General features: G+C 34.7%; 2 protein-coding genes across 3 annotated transcripts in view; one reads left to right on the forward strand and one right to left on the reverse strand.

The window, feature by feature from the left end:
• The first annotated feature begins 2,418 nt into the window (after positions 1-2,418).
• On the forward strand, positions 2,419-3,558 carry LOC149530648 (putative F-box/kelch-repeat protein At3g17540). The gene has a single exon (XM_089808225.1). The coding sequence runs from the start codon at positions 2,419-2,421 to the stop codon at positions 3,556-3,558; it is 1,140 nt and encodes a 379-aa protein (XP_089664351.1).
• Positions 3,559-6,229: 2,671 nt separating this feature from the next.
• LOC149530649 (PCNA domain-containing protein) overlaps positions 6,230-18,165 on the reverse strand; it is a 124,375-nt gene continuing 112,439 nt past the window's right edge. For both annotated transcript variants that reach the window (XM_089810342.1, XM_089810343.1), the window contains exons 4-7: positions 7,911-8,031; positions 7,323-7,442; positions 7,144-7,214; positions 6,230-6,953 (exon numbers count right to left, since the gene is read on the reverse strand). In XM_089810342.1, coding sequence (XP_089666468.1) covers positions 6,701-6,953; positions 7,144-7,214; positions 7,323-7,442; positions 7,911-8,031 — 565 coding nt within the window. In that variant the 3' untranslated portion in view covers positions 6,230-6,700. The remainder of the gene's footprint in view (positions 6,954-7,143; positions 7,215-7,322; positions 7,443-7,910; positions 8,032-18,165) is intronic.

Raw genomic sequence — 18,165 nt, forward strand, 5'->3', positions numbered from 1 at the left:
GCTCCGATTAACGAACTGTTTACATTTTCGGAAAGCTCTCGAAGTGCTCTATAGCCCTATGGACCAGCTTCGCTTGTCCCCCATTTTTTGACCCTTTTCGAGGTCATTTAATGCCCCAAACCTGACTTTGAAGCATTCTTAGGAGGTCTCCAAAACCCGAAAAACTGCAATAACTTTCAAACCGTGGGGCCTAGTGACCTGATTCTTTTTCTGGAATGCTCTAAATCATGATTACATTCATCTGGCCAATTCACACCTTATAGTTTACCGAAATGATGGCCCAAATACATGCTCCTATTTTTTCAAGATTTTCAAACGCACTGATAGTTGAACTATGAGAGTTGGAACCTTTATTTGAGCCAAATGGGTATCCAAAAATGTAAAGACATAAAATAGAAACTAAGTCTAAGTACATTTTTTTGGGTGACACAGGATTACCCTTATACCTCTGGATGCTCCTGCATCAATTTCACCCTTCACCTTCCGTTACATGTTGCATTTACATGTAATCCATTTTCTGTGCAAGAACATCTTGAAAGCCCAAGTCACATTTTGAAAATCAGCAATCTCCATTTGCACGCATTCCCATGCATCAAGCACTTTATAGCAAAAAAAAAGGTTTAAAATGTTGATAGAAAGTTATTCCGAGTTTACATATGGACATCATCAAGAAGGTTTTCAAAGTGTCAGAGAATCCAGAATGTGTCAATTTACAAAAGAGAATTTACGACAACTTGAACTAGAAAAGTTGGATCACATCAAGTTTCTACATGACAACGGACAATTCATCAAAGTCAGAGGTTACAGAAAGATGCAACACCATGGTTATCAAGGTGAATGCAGCAGTACAAAATACAAGAACTCCCAATCCTGTGATCATCCGAGATTGCGTTGTCAAGTACAAGGCCCTTCAGAATTGTTTCAACTCTCTTCCATTTTCTTTCTTCTTCTTTCATGTTTGTAATTGAAGAGAATGTAATACGACTTACATATTTAATTACATGTAATGCGAGTTACATGTGTATGTAAAAGATGTAATGTGAGTTGCACATGCAGTTGCATGTAACCCTCTATTTTCTCTTCTAGTTAGACTAGGTCAAAGTTGGTTGAGTGGCTCCCACTTTTTCCTCCACCTTTTTCTCAACTCATGTGCCTATATAAAGGAGTGCCCCCTCACTGTAAAAATCATATTTTGTTATATGCAAGAAAACTCTGCCACATTTGTGCAAGCATAATTTTGATTGTGTAGTACGAATTTGAAAAAAAAATGAATAAAAGAAGCAATTGGATTCGAAACTTGGACTGGAAACAATTGTGATAGAACAAATTAGAAGCTTTGATTGTAATTTGTGCCTATTGTCTTGATTCATGTTATTATTGTGTGTTCAATAAAAGAGCATAGTGATTTAAGAAGCAATTGGAGCAGAAGCTTTGACTGCGAGCAGTTGTGAAAATATATAGCTAGAAGCTTTTGTCTGTAGCTTATACTTCTTTCTTAATTCGCAAAATAGTTCATTATTTTTACTTTTAGGTGTCTGCCCTAATCGTAAAGTTTTTCCATATAGAATTACAACCGAACTTAGAGCCAAACTAGTACATTTTTATCTAGCCTTTGAGTTAGTAAAAGTTTATGGGTACCACTGTTTGCAGCTCTTGATAGAAGTGTAGTTAGAAATTCACCCTGCCCATTACTCGCTCCACGAGTAAGCGGATTCTTTCTTGACAGTTAAGAAGAAAAGATATTGGTAACACCCATTTTATAAAATCGCTCAACTTCTTGCTTACCTTGAGTTGATCCAAGGAACAGTGAGAAGGGAGAGCCTTCTCTTTAAAGTAGGAGAGACTGTCTCACACGCTATGACTGGTCATCCTATTTTGCAATTGAATTTTTATCCAAAACTATCGGTTGCGAAATATCCACCCAACACAACTAACCAAAATAAACTAAGCTATACATGGTGTGCAATCTAAAGGGGTGGAACAAGTAAGACTAAGACATTTTTTTCCACTAGTCTATAATCTCAAAAATTTTAAATTTTCAAATTTTACTTTCATTTATTTTATAAATGATAACAAAGATTACGAAACAAATTACTCTATATTTATAGTAAGAGAACATGTAAAGAAGCCCCTCCATAAGCCTCCACTATCAACTCTGAACTACTCAATCAAAATAGCATATAGGTAATAATAATAATAAAATAAAATAACAACATTTTAAAAAAGCTTTTTTTTTTTCAATATTTTCCACCAGAAATCAAAGCTGACGTAAACACAGTAAAAGGAAGAAGTATTTTCCACCACAAATCAAAGTGAAACGCAGGGCTTTTCCACAAATGAAAAAAACAAACCCAGGGTTGATTTGGAGATTACATTTCAAAAGCCTAGAAAATTGTTTCTTATCAACGTAGTTCTTCAATGGAGGTGATATGGTCTGAATTACCTGATGGACTAACAAAGAGCATATTGAAATGGCTTCCATTAGAGGCAGTTGCAAGGTTTCGTACGGTGTCCAAAGAGTGGAACAGCCATCTATCTGCTCAGAAATTCTTAACTTGGAGGAGGGAGAATTTGAAAGAGGATCTGTGGCTTCTCCTACATATGGGAACATTTTATTACCGTCTGAACGTGAGAACAAAGGTACTGAAAGTTTTTTCTCGTAATAGTCCTTGTTTCAGTTGGGCGTCGCTGGGAGGATTACTCTTTACAGTTCAACATGTTTTGGAAAATCCACTTAATGGAACAGGTATTCAAATCCCTCTGCTGGATACTTTACCCCGAGAAAGGGTTGTAGTATGCAATCCAGAAAGAGAAGCTTTTGTTCAACTTCCCATGCTGAAATTCAACAAAGACCAAGGGATAATAGTGGGAGATATTCTGTGGAAGGGCTACCAATATCAAGTAATAGCATTGTGCATGACCTTTATAGAGGTTTATGATTTTTCAAAGAAATCATGGGTGGTTGTACAAAAGCTGCCCCCAAGGGTTTTTGGGGATGTAGTGTTCTTTAAGGGTTTGTTTTTGTGTATTGTGAAAAGTTCTAGCGAATGGGGTACCAGGGTTTTTATGATTACAGAAGATTGCACTTGTCAAATGGTGCATCTATTTTCGCCCATACCGAATACTTCTCATTTATCCGTGCCTCCTCAATTGCTTGTATGTAGGTCAACACTTGTTGTCGTCTGGCAGGATTCAAAAGAATTATGTATGTGGGAGTTAAAGTATGATAGTAATTTCAAAATAACTTCAAACGCGTCGTGGAAGGCGATTCCAAAGATGCCTCAAGAGCTGTTGGGGTTTCTGAATTCAGACTCAGGTTCTGAACAATGCACGTACAAATGGCTTGCAGCAGGGGAATATATCTGCATCTGTAGAGAACGTAGTGGAAATCTAGTCTTCTTCAATACAGAAAATAGATCTTGGAGTTGCTTCTCAGTGCGTGATCAGGTTGAGAACATTAGAGCTAAAGCTCTTGTTTCTGCGTATGTTTTTGAACCGAGACCTGCTCTTGTTTCTGCGTATGTTTTTGAACCGAGACCCGATATATCATTCCATTAATTTGCAAAATGGAATGATAAGGGATTGGAAAGAGAATAATGAACAGTTCATTGTTACTCTATTTGTCAAATTGGTTTGGCAATGGTATATCATGGTCTATTAAATGTATATTTTTGTCAGTGTCACAACCTATTGTCCAAAAACAAAAGACTTAAATTAGTATGATACTTTGCGTCAAAATTTTATTGTGAAAGAGTTGTTATTATCAATATTTGGAATCTTGTGCCTGATTTATGATGAATCCACAAGTGATATTCATGTCAACAGGCTTTGTATTGGCTATAATTTTGCTTTCATTCAATGTCTAGATGGCATTCTGCAGATTTAATGATCTTGGTGGTATTTGAGATATTTGATAATAACTTGGTGATCTTCATGGATACGTGCATGTTTTTAGCCATTATGAACCATATTGTAGAAGTTATTTACTCTTCTCCTTGTTCGCCTATATTTGATACTTAAAATTGTTTTGGAAGTTATTTTCAATATTGAAAAGTGATGATATGGTCTTTGTGATATGATTCAATGTCTAGATGCCATTCTGCAGATTTGATGATCTTGGTGATTTTTGAGATATTTGATAATAACTTGGTGATCTTCATGGATACGTGCATGTTTTCAGCCATTATGAACTTATAGAAGTTATTTACTTTTCTCCTTGTTCGCCTATATTTAATACTTCAAATTGATTTGGAAGTTTTTTTCAATATTGCAAAGTGATATATGGTCTTTGTTTTAAAATTATTGAGAAACTTAATCAGTCAACAAACTGTTGGTGTCAAAATCACTGTTAAAATTAACCCAATATCATTGTTTGCTCGACTAATACTAAAGTTATCTATTAAATTTGTTTTGTTTGTTGGCTTCAATGTCTCTCTTTCCTTTGGCTTGCAAACTTGATCTCATCATACCTGCGGGTTATTTCATGCAATCATCTGATTCAAATATATAGATTGAAGGTGCAAGTTTTAATTTTATTAGTAACCCATGTCTTGTTGAAATGATGTTGACAATCAATTATAAGATAGCAAAGGACCCCCTCCAATTGCCAACATGTAATGTTCTACAATTTTTGAGCTGCCAGATGCCAATTATTAAACATTATATTAGGTTTATTGTTTGAGAGGCTGCTTGAAAAATATTTTGGAGCAATTCCTGCTATACTCAGACCTGTAGTTGGTATACGGTTGATGGGATCCATGGCTCTAGCCTGGCCTACAGATAGCATATTGAGAAGCCTTAAAAGGGCAGGTAAAGTGCTATATTTAGGGCAACAATCATTTCATAGCTTAGCACATTAAGTATAGATTTAATACAAGATACAGCCATGTTCTTATTCGACTATATCTTTCCAACACTTTTACCTGGTTAATACTATAATCAAAAACTATCTAGAGTATTGAAAATTGTTGAATATATGCTATGTCAAGCCGTGCCAAATTAGCCAAAGATGCTGTAAAGAGCTTATTAGTTTGCTATGACCATGTGATACAATACTAAATCAATCCTTTGTCATTTGTATGTAGAATTGTTATTTTATTGGGGGTATATTTTGATCTGTAAGAATAGCTAAATATTTGTAACGCTAACTTATGATGTGTTTTTTTTCACATCTATAATAGAATTTAGTAAAAGAAACTTACTATATTGAACATGTAGATTTATGAGAACACTAAAATCAACTTTCAGACTCACTTCAGCCTTTGCCCAAGTTGTACATCTTCAATTTGCCAAGACTCATGTCCAACTCATATGGTAAAATATCACGTAACATCACCAAATTAATCAATTTTTAAACATTTAGTAACAAGAAGAATTGGCTACTACACGACACACATCTATTTGTACTTTTAAGTTTTAAACATGCTGCAATGGAAAGGACTAATTGCTATGAAGCAGTTGTCTAATTTCTATACAACCCTAGTCTAACAACAGTGCTTCAAATGATGCACCCACTTTTTTTATTGATTTTAATAAAATCCTGAATATCAAGGTTTAAGTCCCTTCACATAAATAGACTCTGATTTTGTATGTACCATAAAAAAATCTCATCCTGCAAATATAATGTTTAGAAGAGGGAGACGGAATATAATCATGCAAGGGCTAATCCTTATCCATATATTTTGGAAGGACTACATCTAAAACTATTTTAGCATATGAGCATACCTCAACATTTATACTGGTTTCCACAAAGCATGATACTGCCTAACAAGTTAAATTTGTTTATAAATTACTTTAGTTCAAAATAGGGCATTCTATTTGAAGTAAGCTTTCAAAGCTGCTTGAGAGAGGCTGTAATAAGTTCATAAATTGTATAATAGCACGCCTGAAAATGGCTTCATGAATGTCAACCTTCTGACTATCATTATAACAAATCAATTGGCCTTACAATGATACTGAATATAACTGTGTTATCTCACAGGAGAGATCGCCAAAGAATTATGGAGATCCCCAAAGAATTATGACTAACAACATACTCTACTAAATGATACATTTGCAGCAAATTCTCATTTAGTGATAATATAACTTGTGTGATTTCAATCAAGGTATTCAACTATCTTGCTCACTCTTAGAGATTCAATCGTTGCAGAACAAAAATTCCAGGAATAAAATAAACAGTACCATGACTGGATCATGGAGTTTGGTTCAGAAAGCATAGCAAATAAGCCAATGTACAAATTATCACTTATATTATTCCAATGGCATAAAAAAGTGCAGCATCAAATAACAGTTTTTCAACTGATTCTCATACATTAGTGAGTACCATCAAAAGTAAATTGATACTGTACCCAACAGTTCAAAAACATTATTGAACTCATCAGATTTCCATCATGGAGCAGAGCATCTCTGTTGGTCAATTTTAAATTAAAGAGTGCCTAGCCACAATTTGTGTGATAAAATTTCTGGAGTCCCAAATACCTCCCCACCACTCTTAGTTTGAAGCCAGATGCAGTCACTAACATGCATGGAAACTCTCATCTGGAAAGGTAGTCTCTTGGACAATTCCTCAGGACCAGTTGTAAAGGGTGTTAAAAGTTTCATCCCAAATTCCTTGTAGAGAAAGGATGCTACTATACCTTTTATGGAAGCTATACCTGCTAGAAAACCTTCCAGTTTATTAATATCCAATTTTTTTATTGGTTTAAGAATCATTTGTTTCTTCATCATCTTCTTCCGGTTTCACAAAAAACTCAATGTATGAAATACGATTCTGCTGCTGCTGATTGCCACAAGAATCTCCAGGCTGCAGATGACCAGGCGCTGGGCGCACAGATACCAAATGTTGAATCTTCAATAGTCCACTCGTCCCAATTGTTAGCTTGCTTCCTCTGTTATCCTTCAATACACTAGTTGGAATATTTGCAGTAGTTGCACGCAAAAACTTATATTTGTACCTGCAGAAAAAAACTTAATGAGAGAAACCAATTGAGAGAATTTTAATTTAATCAGTGCCGAATCCACACTGAAGAGAAAAAGTGCATTTAACATTGAACTTTTGTGAACTGCTATAAGAAAATATGTGATGATATTAAACAAGAAGCACAACCAAGCATGAGGACATTCCCCAGTCTATCTGATGGCTACCTGTATGAGACATAGCGATCACACTGAAATGCAATGAAAAGATCAAATTGAGTATTATAAAAGAAGTCAATCTGTAAAACAGAAATCCAAGAGTACATTCAGTACATGGATCTTGAGTAAAACTAAAAATTGAGCTAATCACTTATGATACAGGGAATATAAAACCGTATACTTGATACCTGCAAATCACCATGACCTTCACCTTTAAAAGTAACTATAGGAGGGTCAGGATTTATAGACAGTTGGATGCTTGAGCCAGGCCATTCAAGGTCATCTATCGCTTCTTTCAGTGCAGCAGACTAGAACACACCATCAGAGTTAGAAGACACTTACAATCTTCCTTTTTCTCAAAGAAAAATGAGACTTTTGAGTCCTAACAACATTTAAACCTTTTGCGAAAAATCAAAATGAGGAAAACTGTTACATATTTATTATATGCTGGTGATGCAACACTGTGTATCCAGAATTCATAAACTTTGACAGATGTAATTGGAAGTTTTCTTTAATCAGATATATGCTTTGCAAGCCTTCTACAAAACTTATTATACAACATTACAATCCACTCTGATAAGCTTTCGAGAAGTATTCTTTAGATTTCTTAACAAATCTTAGCTGGGCTCTGCTTATTATTCCCATGAAGTTTGTACATATATCCAAATGTACCAAATTTAAGATATATGGTCCATAAACTTCTCTGATCTTTAAAATCTAGTATTATCTAGGTCAACGATATTAATTTAGTTTCTTGGTGTCCAGACAAACATTACCTTAACTGCAAAACTTACAGGCACAGCAACCATATTCTCTGCATTGTAATCCCAAGGAATGGTATCTGGAATCCTTGTCCTGATTTCAGCATATATGGAGGCATTGTGCAAATCACTTGACCTATACAATAAAAGACTGCAGTCACAATTTATTCTTTTGATTATGGAGATTGACAAAGTGAAACACTAAGACATTATTGATATGCCAAGTATAAGTGCCTTCGGTGTCTCCAACAAAGTGAAGAAAACCAATTTTGATGCCAAAAGATTTGCATAAAAAATTAAGTAGGAGATCGCTGTATATGTCAACATAAACATTAGAGCTACTCCACCCCCTACAAGTTCTCTTACCAATTTACCACAAATCATTTATAACTAATGATAACTAGAACCCCAGTTTACTAATTCCTTGAGCTTAACTAACCTAGAAATGTCCATGAAGTAAAAGGTAAGGTGAGGAAACATAATACTTATAAGAGTAATTCACTACTGCAAAAATCTTTAAAAACATATCATTACTCACTAATATATGAATTCAATTCAACAATATCAGGAAGCACTGAGGAACATGTGGCAATTGACCTTGACAAGAGCAATCCAAATTTTGAATGAACATCAACTGATGACAACCCAGTTTTTATGAAGATTTCTACATATATTGATTAAACTATGAGAGGATTTACCCGAGGAGCATCATCAAAACCTGCAAGACTCGACTAGTATAGCATACTTATAGCAACAGAAGTCATAGGCTTTCTCCATTTCCTTTTATTCTGTACTTTCCTTTGCAAATATGTTACTATTAGTAATAAATTATCATACTAAATACTGTGCATTGTATAATGCAATCGGCAATCTAGAAATTAATTAAGAGATTTTTTTCAAAAATTCATGGCATAAACCCTCAATTCTCTTCACTCTCTACTTCTGTGCAATGCCAATTACATTGCCTTTGAATTTTAAAAATAGCATTTTTTCCACTTTTTTCTAGTTGGAGTCTTGATTTTTTCCCAATCAAATCCTGATTTTTGGTCTTCATTTTGGGGATGACCTCGAGAAAAAGAAAAAAGAAAAAAAAAACCTTCACTAAGTTGCCAATTTGGGTTTGTTTTGGATATGACAATTCACTAATTTTCTTCCTGAATAATGGCTGTGTTCATCTGTAATCTACAAATGTATGTAGATTTATTATTTATACACACAGATCACCATAATTTGCACAAAATATAGAAAATTAAATACAAAGGAGCCTAATAATTAATTATCCAATGTCAAATATTAAAAGATAAATCAAAATTGTTTAACTAGTGTAAATGCAAAAGAAAAACATTTCAAATCATCATTTTACTCTTTATTGAGAATCTCAACATCATCAATTGGCTTGTTAGAAATTTGGAACCCCAAACAAAAAATAATGCTACAACCACTAGCTATACAATGCAAGTCCTATTGTCCTCGGTGGAGAATAAGGAAACTAACACCACAAAAGCATCCAAGTCAGAATCGTCTAGTGCTACATCACAATGCCTTGTCTTCCCCTCTTTGTACATGAATTGCTTGTGGGAGACATACCATAAGCTGGGATGCATATATATGAAGTCCGCTACCTATTTCACTACCAATAGGATAACTATAAGTAAATGGATAAAGAAGTATATACTTCAATTCCACTAAGCTGAAGAGGAACTCCCTTACTATTGGATATTGAAATTAATTAAATAAAAAATTTAAGATCATAATTGCCATAGTAAATTAGGAGTTAAACAATAAAAAATGCACAAGTGTAAGAGAACTTCGATGGCAAGAAATTGTAAATATATCCTTGACCATGGAGGTAGCACCACATATGAGCACCCTTCTTGTGCTTGTTTGGAAGAGTGTTAAGGCTATGACCTACAAATAGGCTTACCCACAACTATATGGATACATCTATGATCAGAGGAGTATTATTACATCCCAATTTTTGACCTAATTTAAAATATAGCCATTGAGGTTCACATGAAGTCAGTTGATAGTTAAATTTGTTATAATCTTGCAAAATGGTAAGATGGTTAGTCGTTATAATTTTATGTGCAGATAACATGCTAGTTGATTATTTATCACGAATTCATGGAATTGAAAAGACAGTTAGCCATTATGATTATTTATAACTTGTTATGATAATATGATTTAACTGTGGAGAATTTTCTTGTAGGAAGCATGTCGAAAGGGTGGAAGCATTGTCAAAAAAGAATTATGCACAGGAGCATCACCATCACTGAGCAAATGGGCTGAGGACCTAACGATTTGAACATCAAGATACAATCGATGGAACCACATGAGTTATTAAATAAACAATTTAAAGCATAAAATAAATTAATTAAAATATAATACGTACCTCCAAGGATTTTAAATGTTCTCTCACCATATTATTATAATATATACCTATGTACATACACAGATGTAAAAATGAAGTGACACCATAATATTATTTTCTTATAATAAAATGATGCCACCTCACCAATATATACACGTGTACGTAGATAAATATAAACCATAATATCTTTCTTCGAATTATAATCTTCACTTCTTCCAACCTTTATTCTTTCTTTTTCTTTTAAAAACCAATTTAACACTTGGCATTTTTAATTGGTGTTCAAAGAGCCAAGATATTCTTTATTTTACGGAAGCCGAGGAGTTACGTCTTTTCCTTTTTATTGAAGTTGAGAGTGAGAGGCAAAGATCTTTTTCAAGCATCCGACTACCTTATTCAAGATCGGCTCCCTTCTTCCATTCCCGACTTCTCCATCATTCCGCCTTTACTCTGCTCATAGTTCCGGCTTCACACCCATTCAAACCTCTGCAAATTCAAATCTTTGTAGAATATAAATGCTGCCTTTCTTGTACAGGCTGTCGCATATTTCCACCTTGCTGAAGTGCAGGTCGCCTTTACATATTGCAAAATCAATTGAAGAAGAACGGATAAACAAGCATCTAGCAAGGCTCTTAACATTTCCGGAATTTATACCAAGTCATGTGGTTGATCATTTTCCAAATACTGCTATAATTCCTTTAACTATTAATGCATTTCAATTTCCATAGCAGTAAACTATAGATTATACTCATTCATACTTAAACAACCTTAGGAAGTTGTTACTATAAATCAAAGCTAGTGTCCAAGTTATGGAAACATGAATTATTTTTGCCATTGGAAATCAGAATCGAATGACTTTTATTTCTGTAACTCCTAAAGTATATAATCTCTCAAATCACAGATTGTAAAATGCTAGAAGTATATAATCAATCATGTTCCAAGCATTGCTATATATTTCTTAACAATTGCTACTAGTCTCCGTTTTCCTTAATAGCCTCATTGTAGTTATAATCATCGGATAGAACCTCTTGAGAAAGAGTTATTGAAGATGCGATAAAATCATGATTTAAATATACAATTATTGTTACATGAAAGGAAAAGGGTGACTAGGTGAGAGAAAGGAATCTGCAATTACAATTATTGTAATTATTGTTACAGTTATTTCTTTAAATGAAAGCAACTCTTATCATCAATATAATTAGCAACTAGTTAGCAATCGGTTAGAGCAATTGATCTTCTAACTGAATGTGGAATATGTTTATTTATGAGGGATAGATTGTTACTTCAGTTTTTCATATATAAGAATAATGATTATGAGCATATCTTCTAAATTTCTAATCTTATGTTAATGCCACAGTTTAGCAAATTGGAAGGAAAGGAATGATACAGTGGTATCTGAAGCCCTAAATGATACAGTGGTATTTGATGCCCTAAGTGATATATGGTATTTGATGCCATAAATGATCCAATGGTAATTGATGCCCTAATTGATACAGTGGTATATGATACCTTAATTGATATAGTGGTATTTAATAATAATCATTTGATATTGATATAGCGGTATTGGATGGTAGTCGTCATTTGATATTGTTATAATGGTATTTGTGAACTAACCTGGGTGGTTGCAGAAGCATCCCTAGATTGATTTCAATCTCGAATTCCAAGGCATGTAAATTTTAATTTCCATAGTAAATTCATTGATGGTGTTTTAAATTATTGGTTAAAAAATTTTGTTTAACTGATTTTAACCATTAATCTCATTCATATGAACAGAACTGATTTAACTGTTTTCCCTGTGAAGTGAAGTAATATCTGCAATTCTTGCATATGTTAGTTGTTAATTAAGACCCAGAAAGAGTGGATGTTAGAAGTATAGTCAACGCCCTCTCGCACCCTTCACTAACTTCAATGTTTTTGTATCGTGGCACCCACTTGGGCCAAAAGAAGTTCTTCATGCTTTAATACTTACAAGTCAAAGCCTAAGTTATCGGGTTCTCCCCTTAAATGTCCCTGTATCTTACTCAACCAGTCCAGCACCTGGAGCAAATAAGGCACATCACTGCCACCATAGATGCTCCACAAACCTCCAAGAAAATATTTTTTCTTCAAACTATCAAAAACAAAAATAAAGCTTTCTATTTAAAGATTTAAAAATAAAACAAAACCTAAAAGGTGCCTCCACCCCCAACCGGTCTCTAGTGCACAAATTCTGGAGTTTCAACTTTTTTAAATGACTACGGCCAGCAATTTGAAAGGTAGTCTAATTTTCTTTTGTTTTACTTTTTTGGCTGTATATCATTTTCTTTTTTGAAGGTGGGGGAGAGGTTAATGTTTTATAGATTTTAATCGGTATGAGATGCTGAAAAACAAACTAAGCTAATACCAAATTAACTTCATCCAAATCAATCAATCTAAAGTAGTTCTGAATTTTACTTGACTCCAATCAATGCTCAACAAGGACCATACCAGGCTTGGCAAATACATGAAATGGAGTACTGAAGAATATTCTACACTCTACAGCCTAGAATGCAGATGGAAATGGAAAAGTAAGACAACTCCAACCTCTGACCTGCTCCGAATTCTCAATGATTGGACCATAAATGCTGACACAGGGTCTATAATGGATCCACGCTGGGCTGGAAGTGTGACATGGCTCTCCTTGAGGAGTGATTGTCAGTTCAAAAATGATTCTCTAATGCAAACTCAGTCACGAACAATGTCCATAGCCTCCTTATGTCTAACATTAGCCTCTACTGGGTTTGTATGGCTTGCTGGAAAGGTGATGGCACTCTGTAAGTATATACTGATCAAGGTATACTCTGAAAACTATTATCAGCCACCTACAATATCTATTATATTTAGAACTCAACTTCTGCCAAGATCGTCCCTAAGAATGAAACACCCCTCTCTAAATTGGATTGTTGGTTCTGCCTATAGATGTATCGTAGTGCTGAAATGTCAAAGGGTGCTCAGAAAAACCCTCACTATGTTCGATCTGCAAATCTTGTCCTTGTTCACCAATAACCAGAAGGATTATACATGAAATTACTGCCCAATTGCTGCAATCAGCTGGAAAGGCCTTTTAAATTCAATTTTTTCAACTCTAGAGAAAAGTCTAGACTGACTGGTGCAAGAGTTTTAGTTCTTGTACCATCAAATTGCTGAAAACTCCATCTGAAGCTCTCCTATAACCTGTAAGTGTAAATTCTCAACCATAAAATGAGCTCCCAAACACCTTTTATTTTCAGCTTTAACCTTAATTTCGAATTACGGTTTCATTTGTCCTTTTTAATAATAAAAATAACTTTTTTACTTCATTAAAAAGTGATTATAATATCACATTTATATTGCTTTATTATTTTAATTTGGTTCTTTTATTAAAACAACATCTAAGTTGTTTGTCTAGGAAAATGGGCCCATTATTATAATTTATTCTATTATAAAGTAATTATAATATTACTTTATATTATCAATTTATTTAATTCCTAACATAAGACATTAAATATTTCCTTATTAATCCATAAATTGTGGACCTAGGCTTAGATTTGAATTTCGTCTAAAGTGCCATGATCGCTAATGAAGACTAACCCCTTCAAGCTAGTTGGTAATTTCCCCCTAAATTATAGGGATGCTCCTATAAAGTATAGGCGACTAGGCCTATCAACTCCAAACTAAGACCTTGTGAATCTCCTCCATTGTATGTACCTTTGGAGCCATCCTTCCTAAAAACCAAGAGCACTTCCTAAAAAATAGAAAAGGCACTCAAAGTCACCAAAACAATCCTAGAGACTCTCGGATGCCTCCTAGACCACTCCCAATCAATCCTTTAAAAATAGGGATCCCCTCCTAAATTTTAGGAGATTGTTGCCAACTGCGCAAAACTGTTTGAAAAGCTCCTACATAGCCCTCTAAGCCCCTGTACCAATTCCCACCACACTCTATCAACCTACAGGAACCAAATGATAGGCTGACCATGATCATTTGTGGGTCTCCTAGAAAGGGGACATTATGATCTTCCCTTCCTGGAGATTGCTTGTCCTCGAGCAGTCTGCATTTGCATGCTAAAAATGAATTGTTGAATCCCATATCAATTTGGAACACAATGCTCCACCCATCCGCTGCACTACTCTGATATAAACATCTCTATACCTGATGTGAAGCAACTCATTAAGGATTCACAAAAGGAATGCATCACACATGTTGATGCCATGATCTGATGTAGGCCATGAGTAGACATTGTCCGCAACTGCTACTCCCCTCTAATATAACTTCAACACCCAAAGCAATATACTAGAACCCTTTGAAATACTAAGTCAAACAAATCAACACATGGGTCCCAAATCAAAATGTGGTCTTGTATGAAATGCAAAAGAAGTATATTACATCAACACAACAAGGTAACCATCAACATTCAAACAAAATGAAAATGCACTCCCATGTGCCAAGAAATCAACTCCAATGGCCACCATGCCTTGTTGTCATGACTCAGACCAGCAAACTGAATAATGTTGTAGGCACCATCATACCAATGCAACCCATGGAAACGTATCTCATACTTCATGTCCATCCAATAATTAACCATCTATGAATGTAGAACACCCAAACAACTTGAAAATGCACTCCCATGTGCCAAGAAATCAACTCCAATGGCCACCATGCCTTGTTGTAATGACTCAGACCAGCAAACTGAATAATGTTGTAGGCACCATCATACCAATGCAACCCATGGAAACGTATCTTGTACTTCATGTCCATCCAATAATTAACCATCTACGAATGTAGAACACCCAAACAACATGAAAATGCACTCCCATGTGCCAAGAAATCAACTCCAATGGCCACCATGCCTTGTTGTCATGACTCAGACCAGCAAACTGAATAATGTTGTAGGCACCATCATACCGATGCAACCCATGGAAATGTATCTCATATTTCATGTCCATCCAATAATTATACCCACATACACTCCCAAACGGCTGAATATTTGATGTGCAGGCCATGAATGTCAAGAAGTGCAACTTAATTCCTACTAGGACAGCCACTATCCCATGCAGGATCCCAAATCTCTATGTTGTCACATCCATCCATCATGTCAAAACTCATCATGCTGCTGCTATGAATCTAGGCATCACCTAACTAGCTGAGAAATTCACTCCCATTGAAGCCACAAGTACCACCAACCATCAATGCTGATATGAACCCATCAATGAGCCAAATTCCAACTAGTGATGGAAACCTCCCCAAAACCTCTGATTAGCAGATACAACTGTTACATCCCAAATTTTGACCTAATTTTAAATTTATTCATAGCACTAAACAGATTTTTCTTTGATAATCATGTGAAGTAGGTAGTTATTTATATCCATTGTATAAATTGTTTGATGAAGATAGCCTTTATCCATTATTTGTCATGTGATGTTTAGCAGTTGCTTGATTTTGGAATTATGGTTAATAAATAAATTCTTTTAAATGTTAATATGAAAATTATTATGGAACTTGTTATTATCATGGAAATATTGCACAGATGATTGCAGGAGAAGATGAAGGGGGGAAGCATTGCTAAATGGGATCAACGGAATGGGATACTAGCTTAGTCCAATCATCAGGATAATAGGTATGACCTTTTAAATTGCCTTGGTAAGGACCTAGTGACTTGAACTTCAGGATACAATTGAAGGATCCACATGAGCTATTAAGTAAACATTTTAAAACATAAAATAATTTAATTAAAATATAATACGTACCTCAAAGGATTTTGATTGATCTTTCCATCACATAATTATAATAAATACCTATGTACATACACATAGATATAAGAATAAAATGACACCATAATATTTTTATTTCTTTTATAATAGTATGATGTCACCCCATAATTACATCTACATGCATGTAATTAGGTATAAACCATAATTATTTTCGATTTATAACCTTTAAATCATTTTACATCTTTATTCATTCTTTTTGATAGAAAACGAAATGACGCTTGGCATTTTTAATTGGCGTCCAAGAACCAAGACTATTATTCTTATGTTTCAGCTTCTTGGAAGCCAAAGAGTCATTTAACCTTTATTTATCATGAGGTCGAGAGAGATGGAGTATATACAATTAATTCTTTCTGACTTCTTTCTCATCTCCGACTTCCTTTCTACCACCCGATATCTCTGCAATACCATCCAAAAACTCTACATTGATAACATTGCCAATCTCTATTCTGTTTGTTATTATTCTTCTTTGCTGAAGACGTGATTATAAATCACATTGTGAATGCGCCTGGAGATCGTTCAGAGGAAGAACTGAACTATTAGCGTTTGGCAGGGCTCCAAACATTTCCAGAATTATATCAGGTTATGTGGTCCATCAATCTCAAATAATGTTACGAATTTCATTATCAGTTACTACTGTATTCCAGACTCCATAGCAGTAGGCAAAAGTTGTATATTCATCATGCTTAAGAATCATCAATTAGACCCTCTTGAGGAGTTGTTAATCAAAAATATTAGTAAAGTATCCATGACATGGAATCGCAATTTATTTATGCCATTGATAGTCGGAACCAAATGATATTTTCTGCAAGTCTTAAAGAACATATTCTTTTAAACCACAGATTGTGAAAAGCTAAAAACATATAATATTCATGAATCAGTTGAGAATCAACGAACAGAGCCGATTGCTCTGAGATTCCAAGCACCTAGGACTCACTGGCTGTATAGCCATGGAAAAGGTGAAGAGGTGAGATGGAATCTGCAATGACATGGAAGTAAAGTCATATATGATACAATAAATCTAAATAATTTTATTTAATAGCTCATGCTCGTCCATATTGTTGTTCCCCTGTTGTCAAGTCGAGCGGTGGTGATCAAGTCAATGACCCATCAGAAAACTTTGGCCAAGATCGTTTAAAGGCATGTTTGCCATCTATGATCACTTGATGTCAGTGAAGCCAGTTATTCTGACATGTCCGTCCATAACTGTGCGGACATTCTAAACACTAGAATGCTCAAGTGGCTGGATTAAAAGTATCCCAAGCTTGATTTCGAGGTAGGGAGGGTCTTTCCAATTCAATAGATTGTGTGAGGATAAGTATGGTCCGAGGTTGGGAGGTTAAGCCTAAGTCAATGCTTCTCCTCTTACCAAAAGCCGAGGCTTGCACAAACAATTAAAGACTCGCCGGATATTACTTGTATGTTCTTCATCTTTTCATGTTAAAGCATTTACTTACTTGTATATAGATAAAGATAGTAAATCGTTATTCCAGTTATTTCAATTAATTGTTATTATAATTATTTCAGTTGATCATTGTTATAGTTATTTTTCAGTTAATCGTTATTATAGTTATTACAGTTGGTCATTGTTTCAGTTGATCATTAATATAGTTATCTTAGTGGAGCTTGGTTATTTCAGATAATCGTTGGTAGTTAAAAGCAATTAATGTCCCATGAATAGGAATTCAGTTATTTGTTCAATAATTTGTTGGATCTCTATATCAATCGTCTTATTTTGTTATGAAAAACCGTTTGTTACAGCAACTTGCCCAATTTCTCCATGAGTTAGTATGTCTTCATTGGAGGATGCCAAGTAAATATTTTGTTTAGCTATGTACCAAATATAGTCTTTTACATGCTGATCTCTATAGCCTACAGTTAAATCTAAGAAAAGTTAACTAAGTTGCCAATTAATAAGTGCATTGCTGCCCTATCATATGAAAGAGGTGACAAGTCCACAGATGAATAGTAAATGTTTTTGTTTTGCAACATGGATAAACCTTTAGTGGTTGGTCCACTATGAATGCCACCTAACAATTCATCAACTTCACATCTAGCCACCCCAACTTGAATGTCCTCAACGCAATGTTCCAAATTTGACTTATTAGATGAAAGAGAATTGCCAATGAAACTCAGA

This window comes from Cupressus sempervirens, chromosome 11, assembly GCF_028749045.1.
Source record: "Cupressus sempervirens isolate cs-2001-9-10 chromosome 11, ASM2874904v1, whole genome shotgun sequence".
In the NCBI taxonomy this organism is placed as follows: domain Eukaryota; kingdom Viridiplantae; phylum Streptophyta; class Pinopsida; order Cupressales; family Cupressaceae; genus Cupressus; species Cupressus sempervirens.